This window comes from Poecile atricapillus, chromosome 1 (assembly GCF_030490865.1).
Source record: "Poecile atricapillus isolate bPoeAtr1 chromosome 1, bPoeAtr1.hap1, whole genome shotgun sequence".
In the NCBI taxonomy this organism is placed as follows: domain Eukaryota; kingdom Metazoa; phylum Chordata; class Aves; order Passeriformes; family Paridae; genus Poecile; species Poecile atricapillus.
In genome coordinates, this window is record NC_081249.1 from 104868915 (window position 1) to 104887397 (window position 18483).

At 38.6% G+C, this 18483-nt stretch overlaps 1 protein-coding gene across 4 annotated transcripts in view; it reads right to left on the bottom strand.

Moving 5' to 3' along the window:
• The window catches only part of USP25 (ubiquitin specific peptidase 25), an 89913-nt gene that overhangs the window by 40180 nt on the left and 31250 nt on the right, over positions 1-18483 (bottom strand). For 2 of the 4 annotated variants that reach the window (XM_058829463.1, XM_058829462.1), the window contains exons 4-5: positions 17700-17823; positions 11627-11789 (exon numbers count right to left, since the gene is read on the bottom strand). In XM_058829463.1, the coding sequence (XP_058685446.1) occupies positions 11627-11789; positions 17700-17823 (287 nt within the window). Of the gene's footprint in view, positions 1-798; positions 958-11626; positions 11790-17699; positions 17824-18483 lie in introns of those variants that run through there. The other 2 variants (XM_058829464.1, XM_058829465.1) reach the window with 2 other exon arrangements.

Below are 18483 nucleotides of genomic sequence, written 5' to 3' on the forward strand. Positions count from 1 at the left end.
TTTTGTTTACTTACTCAAAGCACAGAACATATTAATATTTAATTCAAGTGTCAGTCTAGAAGCTAATACTAATTGAAGTTACGTCTCATGATGTAACAGCATTCCACTGGTAGGCTCTTCATCAAGCAAAACATAGCAATATTTTAGGTACAAAATAAACCAGCTGCTGAAATCTAATGTCCAAAGGCTGAATTCTCTACATAACTAACCCAAGTGCCATCAAAGTGCCAAGCAGCTGAGCAGGACAATTTCGTAATACACACAAATTATGTAGAGAAAACTGTACTCAAGTTCAACATTTTTGCCTGGTATGCCAACCAACAAGTTTATCACAAAAACTCAGTTTTTTTAATTCAGAACTCTACCAAACATCATTCCACGCTTTCTGACTGACCTGAGCAAACCTATCTGTGCAATCTGCTGAGAGTAATTAAGAGGATTGTCTGATTTGCTCTTTTCTTCTTCAGCCTTGTACTATTCAAAATTTCTTATGCAAGATGTTTAGCTGTTAAACTTCTTGCCAGAAAAGGTTACACTGTGCATGGTTGTTTTGAGATGCAGCAGAACCCTGACAGCTTATCTGCTGCCAACACCACTAATACACACAGGACGGCATCATGCTGCAGCTCTCCTATATTGAGCTAAATCAATTAAAGGAAACTTCTACCATCATTTAAAAAAGAACATTTCCCAGTGTAAGTGTAAACAAGTGCCTGAAACCAACTATTTTTCTGCCTGAAGTATCTCAGTGAGGAACCTAAAATTCTTCCTGAGGTAAGGAGATAAAAATAAGCTCACCTAAGTCCAGCAGAGACCTCCCAAGGCCAACCACCCCAGAGCCCAGGAAGAGGAAAGGCAAAATACTTTCCATTTTGCTGAGCCAACTTCTGTCCAGGCTCCCTGCACCCAGGGTAAGTGGCCCATGAGGCAAAAGCTGCTCTTCTGCAGCCACCAAGAGACAAAGCAGAGACTGTCCCTGGCCCAAGAGCTGTGCATTAGCCCTAGCCTAAAGCTCTAAACACATCTGCTTTCCAAACACACTACGTAGAGCAGCACCTCACCTCTTACCCACTTGGCTTCAGCCGCACCAAGGTGTCAGGAGTCCCAGTGCAAGGAAACAGGCTGCATCTAAAAGGTCTATTTCACATCTACTGTTCTTGATTAAATACCTTCACAATTTACTAAAGTATGCAAAACTTATGCATGAAAGAAAAACTCTCTTCAAGGTGGGTTTGTGTGGTTTTTTTCCCCCAGTGCATTTAAACCATTTAAAAGCTGTCATCTGGAAACTTGACCAAGCCAAGCTAAGTTACACCAATTCAAATTGCCATGAACATCAACAGATTTTTAGAATACTGCCTTGTATTCTGACAATTTTGGGGGGTGAACAAGACAGTAAAAAGTAAAGAAGAAAAAACAAGAACATAAATCCAGTCTCAGTTTAAGGCGTTCACACCAACAATACTGAATAGCAACAAGACATTGTGGCTTTCCCCTGAGTGGTTATGATGTATTTTTAGTCATACCTGAGAGAGCTGTAGCTTCTATAGTGTAAGATACTAAAACATTCACTTTTATGAGTAATGTTGACTTACATTGAGTTCAAACACAATTTCTGAATGTAAGTTGCCTAGGTTTCCCCCTTAAAACACTATGTTTATCCCTTTTTTCCTTCACTTAAAGTCTAGGATAATCAAACAGAAGGACCTTGCTAAAATTCAGGTTTTAGACTGAGCAAAGGATTAACTCTTAACATTCAACAACTGTGATGCTGTATTAATGCTGCAAGAATATAAATTAGTCAGTATATTCAATTTATAAATGCCTGGCATGCAACACAGATCATTAAAAGCCAACAGCACAGTCCTAAATTAATCAAGTTACTGACACCAATAACACTTAGAGAGTGGGAAAAGACATCTTCTAGATACAAGATGACCCAACAAGCTGCTGCAGAAAGCTTCAGACAGGCTCTCTGGTAGATTCTCACAAGTTTGTAAGCATGGAGCACTAAAGCCAGCTATTTCACTAATAGATTGATGAAAACATTTGGTTCTTTTTTACTATCAATTTTGTATTTGTTTCCAGCACTGAGAACAAAAAACAAGAAAAAGGCACCAAAAATGTCAACAAGAACTGTGCATATTTAATATGTGTCACCTTTATCCAAGTTTGCACGAAAACCTGAAATTTATAATACCATGAACACAGACAGCTTCCCATTGAATCCCTTTCCCAAGCAAAGGTTAAGCTTGGAAGGACAGAGGGAAGACAGGACAGAAGGAAGAAACCCAAAAACTAAATATATCTTTCCAGGAGAGCTTGAAAAGCAAATCTTGCCAAGGAAAAAGAAAAGCATGCTTTCCCCTAGAGAGCTCCTAAACAAATTCCTTTATGTACTGGCATTTAGCTAAAACGTGATCTTGTATAAGCTGAAAACATGTATGTATTAGCACATCACAACACCCATTTTCCTCATTTAGTCATCTGGGGCCCTTTATGCATTTCCAATTTGATATTTATTTATTTAATTTTTTTATTTTAAGACATGAAGCCAAGACCATATCCACCTTCATTTTGTGTAATAAGCAGAGAGCAATCTTAAACAGTGAACACATCATTACTGTTCTAATAATAAAAAGCAAAAATAGAGCCCTATGTCATAAAGTATATTATTTGGAATACTTTGTCTCTGCCAACATGACAAATTAGATTTATGTTCTTACTTCACTTTATAAACAATTCTGGTGGTGTAAGGTATATAGGGACAGTTTTAGTAGACTATTAAAATATTTTCATGTTAATAATTCAAATAAAAGAAAAACAAAGCTATGGAATATATGGTCCTACCTGCATGCATTGCCATGTTTCCTTCAATAGAATGAAGAATTTAAAATTACTAGTTATCAATATTTGAAGTGCTAAGGTTCAAAATACAAGTACTCCTAAATATTGCACAAATTGGTGATTTGATACTCCTGCATGCCTCTGATTGAATATTAGTGTCCAAAGCTCCATATTGCAAGAACATGAGCAACTTCACTGACAGCTGAGTCCAGTTCTCACCAACTTGCAAGCCTTTTGGACTCTATGTCCCTGTATCTTGAGAGAATTGGGATTGTTCAGCCTGAAGAAGAGAAGGCTTCAGGATGACCTAACTGTGGCTTTTCAACACCTGAAGTGAGCCTACAGGAAAGATGGAGAGAGACTATCCTAGAGTGACAGGACAAGAGGGAATGGATGCACAATCACAGAGTAGGTTTAGATCAGATATTAGGAAGACATTCTTTACTGTGAAGATGACAATGCATTGGGGCACAGGTCCCACCCCTGGAAGTGTTCAGGGACTGGTTGGAGGGAGCTCTGAGCGACCTGGTCTAGCAGAAGGTGTCCCTGCCCATAGCAGGGGGTTGGAAATAGATAATCTTTAAGATCCCCTCCAACCCAGGCCAGTCACCAGCTCTAATTTGGGAGAATCACTTCTTTCTCCTCTTTAAGGTTTTCCAGACTTTTCCTATTTATTGATTTTTTTTTTTCCCCCTTTTTGGTTCTTATTCTTGAAAGTACACAACAAAGTCCATAAAGTGGCTCCCTGTTGCTGCTGCAACAGTTGCTCTGCTGGGCACAATGATCCTTTCTACACTGCTCCTCCTCATAATTTACTCTGGGATTGTCTCCCACTCCACCTGTTTGTATCTTATTCCTGTTAAGTGGTAAATCCTGTTTCCAGAATACAGACTAATGACGGGCATTAAGAAATTAGGAAGTCACCCAAAATACAGTTTTGTGCTCCTTTATATACACTGAGGATTTGGCACAGTCCAAAGCTTCTCTCATATTCTTTAGAAAATTTTGTGTAAGGAAGACAGAAGGGAAGTGAGCAAAGCAGCTTCAAAGCTGGGACTTGAGCAGGTTCCTGTTCAAGCTTCACTGTGAAAGTATAGTAAGAGGAGTTTTCTTTTTCTCTTCCCCTCTGAAACAAAATCTCCTACAGACAGATGTGACACTGCCTGATGGCTGAACTTGAGCACAACCACCCCACATGTACAGTGGTAGTGATGTAGAAAGCATTTAGCAATTTGAAAATCACAGATTCAATTCCAGGTCTCAAAAGCTTTGGAAAGTACCTCTAAAAGGACATTTTTATTTATAAACAAACAACCAACTTTTTTCTTCTGAAAACCTAGGTATAAATTACAGTTTTAAGCTATCATGTCTTACGTCTCCAAAAGGCTGAGGTGCAACATGGAAGAAGATGAAAAACAGCTTGCATACTGTTTGAGCTAGAAAATCAAACTAAGGCCTCTAGTAGGCTTGGGTTAAGTCAACATTTTAAACAAACAGCTCACTATGGAATTACCAGCCTGAATTTAGAGAACATTTACTTGTTTATAGCAACAAACTCAGAACATTACTGCAATTCAGAAGACAGCTAAGTATGGTATGTGTCCAGAAGAATTCACTTTATGCTTGTGTCTTGGCACATACTAAGAAATGCCATCCAACCACTCCTCTATTACATGGTCAAAGCAAGAAAAAAAAAAAAATCTGTTCGGACAAAAAAATCACAGCCAACATTTCCTTACATGGTTACAGTTTTCAACTTCTTGCCCAAATTAAGTGATGTGAATTTAAATAACACACCTAAACAGTGCATCCTGTATCCTTTATTTTAATTAAATGTGCAACTATTTATGAGTCAAAGTGAAAGCCATGATCCATTTAAGCTTTCTGTACCACCGCAAAAAAAATTTGCAGTATTACAAATCACTAAATGTAAGGTAAGAGTTTGAAAAATCACACAAACAACCTGATGGAACCAGAGACTACAGAAGCACAAAAAGCACAAAGAGGAATACCCTGTCAGCAAATATTCCAGGATGACTGAATTTGGAAGGAACAGGTTCACTTTACAGGGAAACAAAGGGAGTAACAGAGGAATGGAAAGCAAGATTTCCAACATCATTATTCCTCTGCCCCTGAAACTCTACAGAGCAGTTTATATCATATAACCCCCACCAATCTCTGCCTCAGGCTGTTCCAGAATGAAAACAGTAGAGAAAAAAATATTCCATCAATGACCATTTTAACTCATATGGGGATTGAGCACTGAATGCTCATTGGCCTACAACCTTGCACTGCATGCCCAGGGAAGAGACTCATGTACAATGTATAAATGTGCACATTTAATAACATAATGCTAGGCTTTTTGGTATTAATGCACTACCACATCATCCATTACAATCCTTTCTATCCATCATGACAAATAAGAAACAAAATAATGCAAAAGTTAGATACTTGTGGTAGGCTGCTTTTAAAGAAGAACAATATTGGTAAGTAGCTGAGCCAACAACTGGGAAGAAAATACTTGCTTCATTCTCACCCATCAAGCTGGTTCACTTCTTCCCAGAACTAAAAGTCTAGCATCAAACCCAAACCCCAAATATACTGACATCAGGAAAACAAGAAGGCTGCTCCCAAGCACAGTGCAACAGAGTAAAATGCCAGAACTGGTGTTAGGGACCACAGAAATAAAAGTTAGGGAGTGCCCTTGGAGATTTATGCTTGTTAACTTCATTCAGCAAGCTTTTGGGGAAAAAAAAAAGTCTTGTCAGACTCTGACAGACTCACAGAGAAAAGAGTGTGGGGATGCCAGCCCTCAGCTGCCCTGTTGGGATACCTCATTTGGTAAAGAGAGGAGCTGCAACCTGGCCCTCTGGAGTCCTGAGACGGGGGGAGAGAGTGCACATGGTATGTATGTGAGCAGTGGGACTGGAAGAAGGGGAAACAGCAGCTTTCACAGTACGGTTTTCACTGATTCTCCACACACTTTCCTTCTCCCACAGAAATCTACCTTGGCACACCGAGTGAGTGACATTCTCTGAACAATCTGGGCATCTCCCATGGCACCTTTTCCACAGGGCAGGTCCTGCCAGGACATTGCTTCTTGCACATGAACAGAATCCCACTTGAGACTCTGAAAGATAATCTGGTGTAGTGTCTTAAACCAAAACATCTTGGGGGAGAACTTGCACATTCTTAGGCAGCAAGCCTAAGACATAATTCCAACAGCATATCCATGGCCTGTGAGTTACTTGCCTTCTCCATCCCATGTCCTGAAAACTCTTAACTTGTGCTCAGCATGGGATGAAGGAACCACTCCACAGGCTCCATAAATTTATTATTTCTAAGCCATTTTCAGGCTGTAAACTCTTACAGCCAAGAGAAACTGTGATGTTAGCTTTTCACAAGGGGGCCACTAAAATCTACTGCAGAAAAGTAAAAACATACAGGGGTATATTTGTGTTTTCTTTCTTTAAAGAACTTGATGTCATAAGTTCTATTTCAAGACCGGGCATATGTTGTTACGATAATTGGAATTTTAAAAAAATTAATAAAAAAACAACATATAACCAACACAGAAATATTCTAAAGCCTCAACATTTATGGCCCTTTTATAAGTGTTCATCTAACTAAACAGTAGCAAAATTATACATGGGTGAACTCCTGTCCCAAATGTTTATTGCAAGTTCAAGAAGAGGTAGAAAAAACATTGAGGAACTTGATTAATTTCTTGGCAGGTAAAGAAGAAATGAACATGATTCAATACAATTTTGTTCTGACATACTCTCTTGGAGACTCAGTTTAAAATTCATGTTTTTAGCAAAGTCAGAAGTCCCCAAAAGCAAGGCAGAATTTTAGAACATACGTTGTGGGAAACATATTACCATTCATTGTAATGCTACTGAATGTAACTGCTGAAAGCAAAACTTTGTTCTGGAAATCTCTGAAGAGAGACTCCCCTCTCCCCCTGCAGAAGAGGATGACTTTCCACATGTGCCTATTTCTCTAAGGCCCAAATCTATATAGGGTAAAGACAACATTTCCAGCAATGTTTGAATCTTTTTAGAGTTTGCTGTCACTCTCTACAAACATTTCTTCAGGAATTTCATACTCTAATGCAAATACACAAACCATTGATGACTGCATTCACTAACGCAAGTTAACTGGTGCATCAAAATGTCAAAATCTTTTTTTCCTTAACAAGCACCCCTTAAATAGAAGGAAGACTTTTCTTTCTTTGCCATTTAGTTTTAGATTATATTACACAATATATCATTGTGATTGACAGTAGTTAACATTTAGATATTGTTGACCTATGTGATGTGTCAGGTTACAAAAGCCTCCCAAAGAAAGCAAGAAAATACTTCTACACAGTCAATGCAACCCAAGTAGTCAATCTGCCCTGTGGATAAATAAATATGGTATTAGCTAATGTTCTAAATTAACATGCATTAAATTTCCTGGGATGGTTGCTTGAAGCATAAATCTTCCTGGCTGACAGATAATATTAATAACCTAAATTTTCGACCAACTGAAGTTATAAATCTTTCAGTGGTTTGCTTGAATTACATTCCATAGACCTAACTGCAGAAGTTTCTCTATCTTTTAGGATCAAGCCATTACAATTCCAGACACCACACACTTTCACATGGTATGGCTGGTGACCATAAGGACTAGCTAGGTCTCTTTCTAATCTGTTTTCAAGGTATAAAGTTGCACACTGAGTATAAATAACATGAGATCACAGGTCTAGCATGCTAGGTCTCTACCCTCTGCTCTTATCCCTGTGATTAACAAATTAAAAATTCAGGTTTCCATAAAAACTTTTATTTAAAGATTTTCAGTTTCCTATATAGAAAGTCTTTAACAGAAATATGCACATGCACATAAAATCAGTCCTTTAGATTTGGGACTGCTAGGAATGTAAAATCTGATTACACAACAGAGAGGGTAAAACACCAAGTCACATTAGCTCCATAAAGATCCTAATGAAAATAAAATGTTTGCTTCTGTTAGGACAATGTTTCTGCTATTGCAAAATATGCTAGGCATGCAAAGGAATAAGGAAAGGAGGAGAGATGAAAAAAGGAAACATCAAAATATCTCTAGGAACACAGAAAATTCAAATACCTGTTAGATTAACTAAATGCTGAAAGAAAAGAGGCCTAAGAACATAAAAACTTTAATGGGGGGGGGGGGGGGGGTCATAGAACAATTAAAGAAGTCTTTCAATTTCATTATCTACAGCATGACCTACATAAAACCTGCATGAAAGTAAATCCTTACCATTAAAAAACCAAAACCAACAAACAAAATGACCCACCTCAAACAAAACCAAAAACTTCCAAGACAAGCAGAACATACATAACAGTAATCCAATTTATGAACTCTACTGGGCTTTCAGGGCAATTTTGGAAAAATTCATTCAACAAAAGCTTTTAACTAAGTGCCAGTGAGGTATGATGAAAGGTCCAGGTAAACAAACAGGCTATCAAAAATTAAGAGAGGAAAAAGAGCCTGTTCAAGCCTGAAGGCAGGTTACTGCAAACTCACCAACTCTGCACTGGTAAGTAAAATTCAAAAGTGATCTAGAAAGGACAGCAAGTTTTGACCATGTTTGCTCAGTAAAGAAATTTGCAGTGTAGTAGAAACAAGAGTTGGCAAACTGAGTATCTATGTAAGAAGAAAGCTAAATTCAAAACTGCTATGTGTACAGTGAGGTACATGGTGGAAAGCAACTCTGGAATTTATAGAAGATGATGGGTACCAAACTAACTAGCATTATTCACATTACTGACCTGTGAGATCAGACCCGGCTACTCGAGGCTTTTGTTCAGGCATCTTAAAACTTCCCAAAGTTTTACAAACCCTGCACAGCCTCTCTGGGCAACCTCCACTGCCTGCCTGTCATTATGGGAAGAAAATGCTTCTTTATATCAAGGCTTAATCTTCCTGATCTCAATGACTCCTATTGCCTCTCATCCTCCCAATATGCATAGCTCTAAAAAGCCTGGCTTAAGTACATCAGAACCCTCTTTTCTTCTCAATGACTTTGTAAAAATGAGAGAGCTGCCTTGCTAAGACTTCTTCCCACTGTCTGTCATCACTACTGGATGCAGCTCAGTGGGTCCTGTGGACTTGTATGGGTCAAGTTTTCCCAAGTAATCTCTCACTCAAATCCTTAACCTCTGCTCAGAGTTCCCTCAACCATGTGCAGTGGTCTAAGAGATCTCACTGGTAAAGACAGGCAAAGCAAGGCACTGAGTACCTTACCTGCTCTATTCAGCAACCTTCTCCTCGCTCAGCCCTTTACGACCAGGGTAACATAAAAACCATTTCTTGCTACCCTAGACTACCTTGGAGGAACCAACTTAGGTCAGCTTTCACTTTACTAATACCATTTCTTCATGCCTGGACAACATTTCCAGTCTCCTCAGTAGCCCATCTCTGCTTCCTGATCCTGCACACTGCCTGTTTCCGCTGAAACTATGAGCTATGCGCTCCCTGAGAGCAGAACAGACCCTTCTGGCAATCAGGGAATGCTGTTAGCCTTCCTAAGCATCTCTGCCCTTCCAAGCTTCCACCTATGGAAGCCCAGATACCAACTTCTAGAAGAAGACAAAGTCTGCTCTCCTGAATGGTATCTGGGTCCTGTTATTCCTTTCTCACTCCCACTGGCATCTTGAACTCTACTATTTCATGGTTGCTGCAGTCAAGAGTATCCACATTACTCCACCTTCAGTTCTCCCATTTTTGGGGACCAGCAGATTCAGCTATGCATCACCCCTAATTGGCCCACCAGTGCTCATACCAAGAAGCTGTTTCTCATACCCTCTAAAAATCTGGTTTGCTTGTGTCCTGCTGTGTTCTTGTGTCATGACCCAGTCAGGGTCAGGATGTTTATTAAAGTTTCCCATGGGAACCACAGACTGTAATCCAGAGACTTCCTTGCCTTTCCAGAAGGCTGTGTGCACATCCTCATCCTGAGGAGGGTACCCTGTAGCAGAATAATCATGGTCGCACTTCTACCAGCCCTTCCTTTGATCCTGATAGACACAGACTGCCACCCTGTCCCACACACATTTCAGCTACTCCTTCAGGAGGAAAGCAGTGCCTCTTCGTGTCATCCCTACCTGTCTTTCCTGACAAGCCTGTATCTCTCCCTCATACCACACCCAACGCACAGCACACTCGCATCTTAAGAGCTTTCCTCACCCCCCAGCTAAAGTGCTACTAGAGCTAGAAAAGATTTGGAGAACAGCAACAAAGTGGATCAGAGCTTGTAACACATTCTCCAGGTAGCAATAGCATGCAGCCTGGAAAAAAGAGACAACTGAGATGTTTAAAGAGAGTAGGAGAGCAGCCCACAGAATTTTAATGTCAGTCAGCTTTTGTCTAGTCCACCAGGAGACACAGAGCCTACTGGACAAACTGTGGGAGCCAGGTTCAAGAAACCACACAAAACCATGGCAGTTCTTGATGCAACAGGAAGCACAACTGTGGAACTCCTACCCAAAGGACCCTGATGGGTGCAAAAAGTTTGCAAGGATCAGGGAAGACAAGTAACATACAAGAGAGGTCCCCTAGGGTTTACCAACTCTATAAACTTTAAACTATAAACTGCAGAGGATCAAAAAAACCCTTCCAAGAAAAAAGTAGTGGGAGGCTCGGGAGTGTTCTACTGGAGCAGTATCATGCATACTGTTTGTAGTCCCCTAAAAGCATCCATTTGTGGAAATATCTGGGCAGAACATTTGATCTAAATGGACTCAGCCTGAAGTACAACAGCCACCTTTCAACCACCAGGATGAAAGTAACAGTATTAGTTTTTCTGAAGTGCTTCAGCCTGACAGTAATTTGTTAAAAATGGGTACTAAATATTTTATTTTATTTCTCTCAAAACCTCAGACTATGAAAAGTTACAATACATTTGCTTCTCGTAAACTAAAACATTTGTTTCTAGTAGACTAAAAATACATCTCCCATCGTTGCATTCCAATTTCACCCTCAGTTTTCTGTAGGTTAAAATGCTTTTTAGTAGATCTTACACATGACTTACAGAAACATACATCTCCTAAAAGATGGATTCATAAAGTTTATGTACATTAATTATTGATATTAGAACATGAGTACAGATACTGCAACTTGCCTAGTGAAAGTTAATTTCCCTACTCTCCCTATCTTTAAAAAAAACCCCACACACAATGATCGTATTAAACCAAAACCAGTTGTAATTGCATCCATATAAGACCTTCCCTTTCATTCTTCTGAAGTTTCCTTCTTTATCAATTATTCCTCCTTTTGCCATACCCAATCAAGTAAGCACTCCATGACTGGAAGTACCTCATTTCTTCTACCTACCTCCATTATCAGCTACCCACTTTCAGTCATTTGCACATGCTCCTTCTAATATAAAAACATCAGTTCCTCATCTGTAACCCAGTTTCCCCATGTTTTTAGGCATCCACAATTGTTACTGATGTCAGCATGAGCTGCACATGCCCAGGATCTTCGGAAAGTCAACTCCTTATCTTCAACTTCTTAATAAGAAACATTTTGAAACTTCACTTAGATATGCTACCAGTACTTCTGATACTTCAATCTGACATACAGATAGACACATTAAGAGATACAATAAATAAATAATGCACAAAAACATCTCATGCAGTGACCTAAACTTTCCAGGAAAAGAGATTATTTTGAATTATTCACTTAAAATGAACCGACTCACCTCCCAACAGACACAATGAAGAATGCACACAGCTAATTGAAGAGCGCTTACCTGAATGACAGCACTAAACCAGCACGTGTTGCCAACGTTCTTTAATCCTACTGGGCAGTTGTCTTGCCGCTTTCGATCATAAGGGTTTGGAGAGTCACTCCATACCTCTGGATGTGTCCTCTTTAAACTCGCTTTATTTTCTGCAATACTGGCTTCTAGAACTCTTCGGGAACAGAAGGGAGGGAAAAATGTGAGAAAAACTCAAAAATGCTAGAAAAACAAAACAAAAAAATTCCCCACCAAGTAGTAAAATACATTCAGGTAGCAATACAGACATCTTAATAACATCACTCACTCACAGTTACTAAGCAATATATGCAATATGTTATATCATATGCAATAACATGTCTTCAAAAACGCTGTTTTACTCCTAGCTATGCTACAGCAGTTCCATTACCCTTTGGAAAATGGTATTGGTGAGTGCACAAATCTCCTGTTAGAGTTCTAGATAAAAGAGTCGTGTCTACAAGTCATCAATTATTTAAGAACCAGATTTAAAGAGGATGGACAAATTTAAGGCAGCACTTATAGTACAATACTTTCATCCTCAAATGCTTTTATTGCTATGCAAAGCACAAAGTCACCAATCTTTCGTTTACTGACAAGAAGCCAAAGCTAGCTAGGCAACTTTCAAAAAGGAACACAGTTTCCTTAGTTTCCATTTTTACAATTTATGCAACTGTGTTAATCACTTTACATGGAAAGTAATTACTTTATGAGCCATGGAAAGACATCTCCCTGCAACTTTTCGAATGCCACACAACACTTTAACTGTATGCTTCAATGACCACTTTCTTTGCTTGAAACTGTTCCTATGTGATTTATGGTGAATTTCACATGACAGTAAGATCTGATGGGTGTGAAGTTCTTCAGCTCAAGCTTCACTCAATACATTATTTCTGTATCAACATGTATGCTCAGCCTGATGACAAAATACACCTTTAAAGTAATTTGCAGCAGATGTTTTCTAAACAGAAAGATGGAGATGGATGCATTGAGGTCATGTAACAGTGGCTCTAACTCATAAGCCAAGAGTCTGGTGTGTGCACTGCTGACACAGTAGTCACTGTCCCCAGCCATCCAGTCCAACTCTCACACAAGAGTGACCTACTCTCCAACACCAAGCACAGGATTTTACAAGCTGTAACATAGGCATCTAAGCAGTCTGAGCAGCTTGAAGAGTTCCCCCCTCTCAGTTCTAGACTCACTAAGCACCAAAGAAAGGCAGGTTTAGATTGGTCTGTAGAGGGAGTCCTTAAGGATAAAGTTTGAACATCTTAGAAGAAACAGAAACAGACAACTCCCCTCCCCATAATCTCATTTCCTACCTACATCTTCATTTCAAGCTATGTTCCTGTCAAAGAAAGAAAAGCTATTTTACCAAGAACTATGAAGCATCAAATTACATTACTGCAGATAACTGCTCTGGGGAACATACTAATTTGTCATTGATACTTATTTTGGAAAAAATACAGTAAAAGAGAGGCATTCTAAATTTGAGAGACCATTTGATACAAATACCACTTTTGTATCTGTCTCAGGAAGAACTAAATCTGGTAATTTCCTAAGGATTAATCGATTTAGTTTTTTACACCACCTTGTAAACAGCTCTGAAAGGACAGGCATACAATCCACTTACATTTTCTGTTCTGACATCTCTTCAAACACTGCATAGGGATGGAACCTGACCTAAGAGTCTTTTCTGACAGTTTTTTCTACTAAGGTAACCCCAAAATGTAAAGAAACAGTCAAATTAATTTTCCTTTTCACCAATACAGTCCTTCAAAAGTGTTAGATGACCTGTGTATCTCTGCTTTGAGAGCAGAAGTTGATCAATGGGGATATTAAAAATCAATTTAAAAAATGTCATACATAGTTCAAATAATTTGTCATGCAGGCAGAATTGCTTAAAATCTTTTTTAAACTAAATTGAAGGGACCTTTAAAACTGACAGGAACACTGACAGACTTGAATAAATTTAAATGATGTTGTAACAAGAATACAATAACTACTTCACACCACTTGTGTTTCAGGTAAACAATCAAACTTCTCTTTTCTTTGTTCCCCACAGAAGTTCAAGAATATTTCAATGTATTTCAAGATTCAAGTTCAGTAAAATAAATATTTGCAAACTGAAACAGTTCCCTGACCCCATGACTATTACCATTCATTGGCTTAATTACCTGCTAAAATTTCTTTCTTGTATTTGAATTTGTGTTTCTTTAGCAGGTAAGGGATTTATTCATCTCTAGCTCAACCTGAAATGTGTTTCCATATGTTAATAAAGTATTTGCTTCTGAAGGTATCACGGTATTTTTTCCTTAATTCTACTTATAACATTATCTGTCCTCAGAGAGCACATGCAATAACTGCACATTCTATGTGCTGAATTCATTTTCAGACATAATGATAGCTGTGATGCAGTTAAATCAAAAATGAAAAGTGAAATAAAGTATAGTGAGCACAGTAAATAGGAACCTAATGATCAGTTCTAAAGCTACATAAATAAATGTATTTACTAGCAGAGTGAGGATATCTCAAAATGCTCACTGCATTACATTCACAGAGTCACGAATTTGGGATATCACCTGGATCAAGAATCTTACACTGCTTGCCAAAACATGCATCCTTCCAGAGCGTTATCACAAGTTATTTAGCAATTCTGATGACAGAGCTGAAGCCCCACTTGGTGACCCTTGGGGACACCAGCAGAGAGCTTTCAGCTACATCAGCTGGCTACCTGGGGGGCTTGGCATCCCCCAGGACCCAGGGACCTACAGCTCCCCTACCTCCAAGGGCTGGAATCCTGTTTGGAGGGAAATGCTGTACCAAGGATTAGTTAGTGCCAGGCCTGGCACCAGACTTGAAAGCACTGTTTTATTTCTCTGTAACAAGCTGGGCACAGCCAAGCAGCTTTGCAGAACTGCAAGGGGCTCACCAGACAGAGCAAAAATGCCCAGTCAAGGCAAGTCCATAGCACAAAGATTCCGTCAAACCACTCTAAGGAAGCCCACTCAGCTAAAAGAGCATGGGAAGGTATTTGTACTGTGACTGTGCTACAGCTGGACATCTAGGAATATATCCCTGACTCTACAACATTCCACAACCCCACCTTAGATCTATACACACAATGCTTAACCACAGTGCAGAGTCCCCAGCAGTTTCAATTTAAAAAAAGCCCAGGGGCTGTGCACATCCTCTATGCACTGACTGCATGGACTCATTTTCATACGGGCAGTACCACAGGCATAACACAGGCAAGCTGACTTCTCCTTCCAGTAATACCTCACTGGCTTCACTAGTGAAGCCCTATTTGGGCAGCTTCAGACTCTTTCAACCCAGGAAAAGTAATATAAATAGGAGAGACTTTTTCACAAGAAGAAATACACTGATCATGCAGATTTCTCTAGGAGATTTAAAGAGGAAACAGGAAAATACTTGAAATGTGCCATGTACAAGATGTTCAGCTCGGACACTTGGACATTTCAGATGCACTCCTCTCAACACCTACACAGTAATCAGATCTGTCCTCATTAGGGAGTCTAAAGCAATTACGTTCAGGAAGACAAATTCTACGTGCATTACAACATTAATTACACAAGTCAAGAAATTCTATTAATTCTCCCTTGGAAACCCTAACAAAATCCACGCAAATTAGGTTCCAAACCACTATGAATACCTTTGAAAAAAATATCCACCACAGCAAAAATTATTTAAATATGCACATGGCCTATATTTTTAAAAATGAAACATTTCCATAGTTTAAATTTTCTTATTATTGACCTCCTATTTGAGTTCTGCTTCTTGTTTTATCTAGAAAATCAAAAGTAAATGGCTGTAGCTTGACTTGTTTACAACCACAGTGTTCTACTTTTTGTTTTGAGAAGTTCTGCACAGATCCTGCACGTTCTATTGGAATGCCAACATTCTTATGTGGGGTGTTAACTACAAAGTGGGGTAGTTTTTTGTTTTGTTTTTGTAATAAAACTAATCTGAAGTTGTGTCCTTAAGGAAACTAATTGAACAGTTCAGATCAAGAATTCTGAACTTTCTGTATTTGTTCAATGCTGAAATAATTTGCCATCAGCTCAGGGTGCTTCTTGCTACATTACTGAGTTGATCTAATGTTCCAATGCTGCCAAAACCTTCAAGATCCTCATTCTTTGCCTCCATTCGCAAGCCAAATCCCATTCCCCTCCTTGTGTCATGAAATACTCTGGATCCTTCAGTGAATATTTTTGTATGGCTTTGTGAAATGAATTTCAGCAACGAATGGTCCAAAGAACCCTCCAGCAAGCTTAGAAAATGTGGTGCAGTGCACCAAGGGGGATGTGACCTGCAACAAGCTCTTCATTTGACATTGCACGTTACTGTGTGCAATTTTGCCATTAGATGCAAGTCTCTATTTCATAAGACAAACATTTTCTTTACAAATAACCAAACAGATTGTCTAGATGCCTTTGTACATACAGAAAAAAGCTTTGTTATCTTCTGCAGCCAGAAAAATATACACTGTAATTTAAGTAAAAAGTATTTATAATACTAAGTTATGAGGTAAGCAGATAGGGCCAAAGAGGGGTTTTCAGTTTCAAAAATGAAAAACAGTGTACAGCAAAAATCCTAAATCTTCAAGGCTCCCAAGAATTTAGCGCAGCAGAAGCAGTCAAGGCATGGGTAAAGAAAAAGAGGGAGAAAATTTTCCATCTCCAGAAATAGATCTATCTTTCTGAGTGCCTGCCTAAATCACAACTCTGTAATTACGACAATTCTGCCCTTCAAAAATGAACATGCAAGAGCTGACCTGAAAAAAAACTGGACTGAACTTCCACCATCCTCTTGTACACATGCACATACTGAGGTTTAAGAAAACTCCAACCCCTTAAATGCTTCTTACAGTTGTTAATGAGACATTATGTCCCTTTCATCTTACCCTTCCCTCCTAAAATGTGTTATCTTAAATTCATATAACAAGACAACTTTTATCACAAATGGGGGGCAGAACGTTTATGCTCACAATTAGCATATTTATTATTCAAAACAGAAAAGAAAATTAATGTTGATAAAGTAATACAAATAAAGCAATAAAATATCCATATTCTGAGAGATAGAATTTTCTAATAAGTCATTTAGCCTGTCAAACACAATGAACTGAAAAAAGAATTATTGTGGTTAATCTCTCCAATCCAAATTATTTTTTTTATTAAACTGGTCTTTTAAAAGGAGGTAGTACTTTACCTCCTATCAAGGATCAAATAATTGCCTGATTCCCTTAGAACAAGTCTAGCTGCAAATGAAAAGCTCAACATTCCTCCCAAGGCCAGTTACAGATGGAAAAAAAAGAAACAACATCCCTCCCACACACAACCCTACACCCAGGCTTAGTTCAAGTCCCAAATATTTCATAATTGTATCAACATTACCAAAAAACACTGTACAAAAGGTTATCATAAAATCTGACCAAAAGTTAGCTCAAAGACTCTTATCACACCCAAACTGAGAGAGTTAAGTTTATAAAACTTTAAATCCAGAACTTCACTCAAAGACTATAAATCTTATTTGTTAAATAAGCTAATAACATTCTTCATCTACTAAAATAGAGCAGCTGCTCTTAGTATCCTCGAGTCATAATATTAATACCCACTCCCTCAATCTCAGCCTTGGCACAGAGAGAAGAAAATGTTATTGTAAAATGAACACTGTAAAAAACAGGACAAAGTATTTATTAGCTTCTTAATTATATTTTGGTTCTTTGCTTTTTACTTGGTACACAAGAGGAACTTCTGGGTTTAGGTCCTATTTAAATATGACCACACATTCTCTATCTCCATCCACTTCCTCCATATTTAAAGAAATATATAAATATGAAACATACTATTAAATCCTAGTCCACACATAATAGACTATTTTCCAGTGTAGAACATACAATACATTAAAGCAGCATCCTGAAGCCAGGCATATCAGTAGCACAAGTAAAAGTAAACAAGTTATTAATTGTTAAAAGTTTAAAAAAGCAATACAGGCCAATCTCCAACTCTTTAATTTAATTTCTGCTTTATATAAGTTGGTTGTTTACCTGCTAATGGCTTGTTCCTCATCTGTTATTCCAGTCTCCCTGAATGCCCTGTTTGATTCCTCCAAACTCAAGGCAATTGCCCTCTGAAGATCATCCTTATCATCTCCAGTGAGATCAATCACATCTGAAAAGCAAAACTATCTTTCTCAAAATTAAAAGTGAAACAGAATGAAAGATAAGTCTTACTGTAGAGGAAAGAGCCCACGTGGATTGCTGAGCACCATTGCAGTCCATCCCTCCTGTGCCCTATGCTCTTCAGACCTCTAATCCTGCTAACAGCTCCCTTCTGCCTCCAAACCAGATAAAAACCTCAGCAGCTCACTCTTGATATGACGAGCTGTAGTTCTCCTTGCTCTTAATGTTCTTAAGTTGCACAAAGCTGTGGGACAAATTTAGGAATCCATGTTTTCTGAAAGCCTTCTTAAAGCAATACACTTAAATGCATTACTTCAGCTACTGAGATCAGATGCTTCAGGGAACATGTGAGGAAGCTGAACTTACTTAAAAAGGATACCTTAATTGAGCATATTTGATTTTTCCTCCTCATCAAGGAACATGAAATGGAGTTTTCCCAACACAGCCCCAATTTCTACAAATGTTTCTGTACCCTGGTGAGCCAAATACTTTCACACAGTTTCATAACAAGTGGGAGAGCTCCTTACTCAACCTAATTATTTTCTATCCTGTTTGTGCATTCCTTTTCTGAACATATTTAAATTCGATTTCATCTACGGAAAGAATCACATCTCAACATGAAAAAAAACCCAAATACTGGAGACAAAAT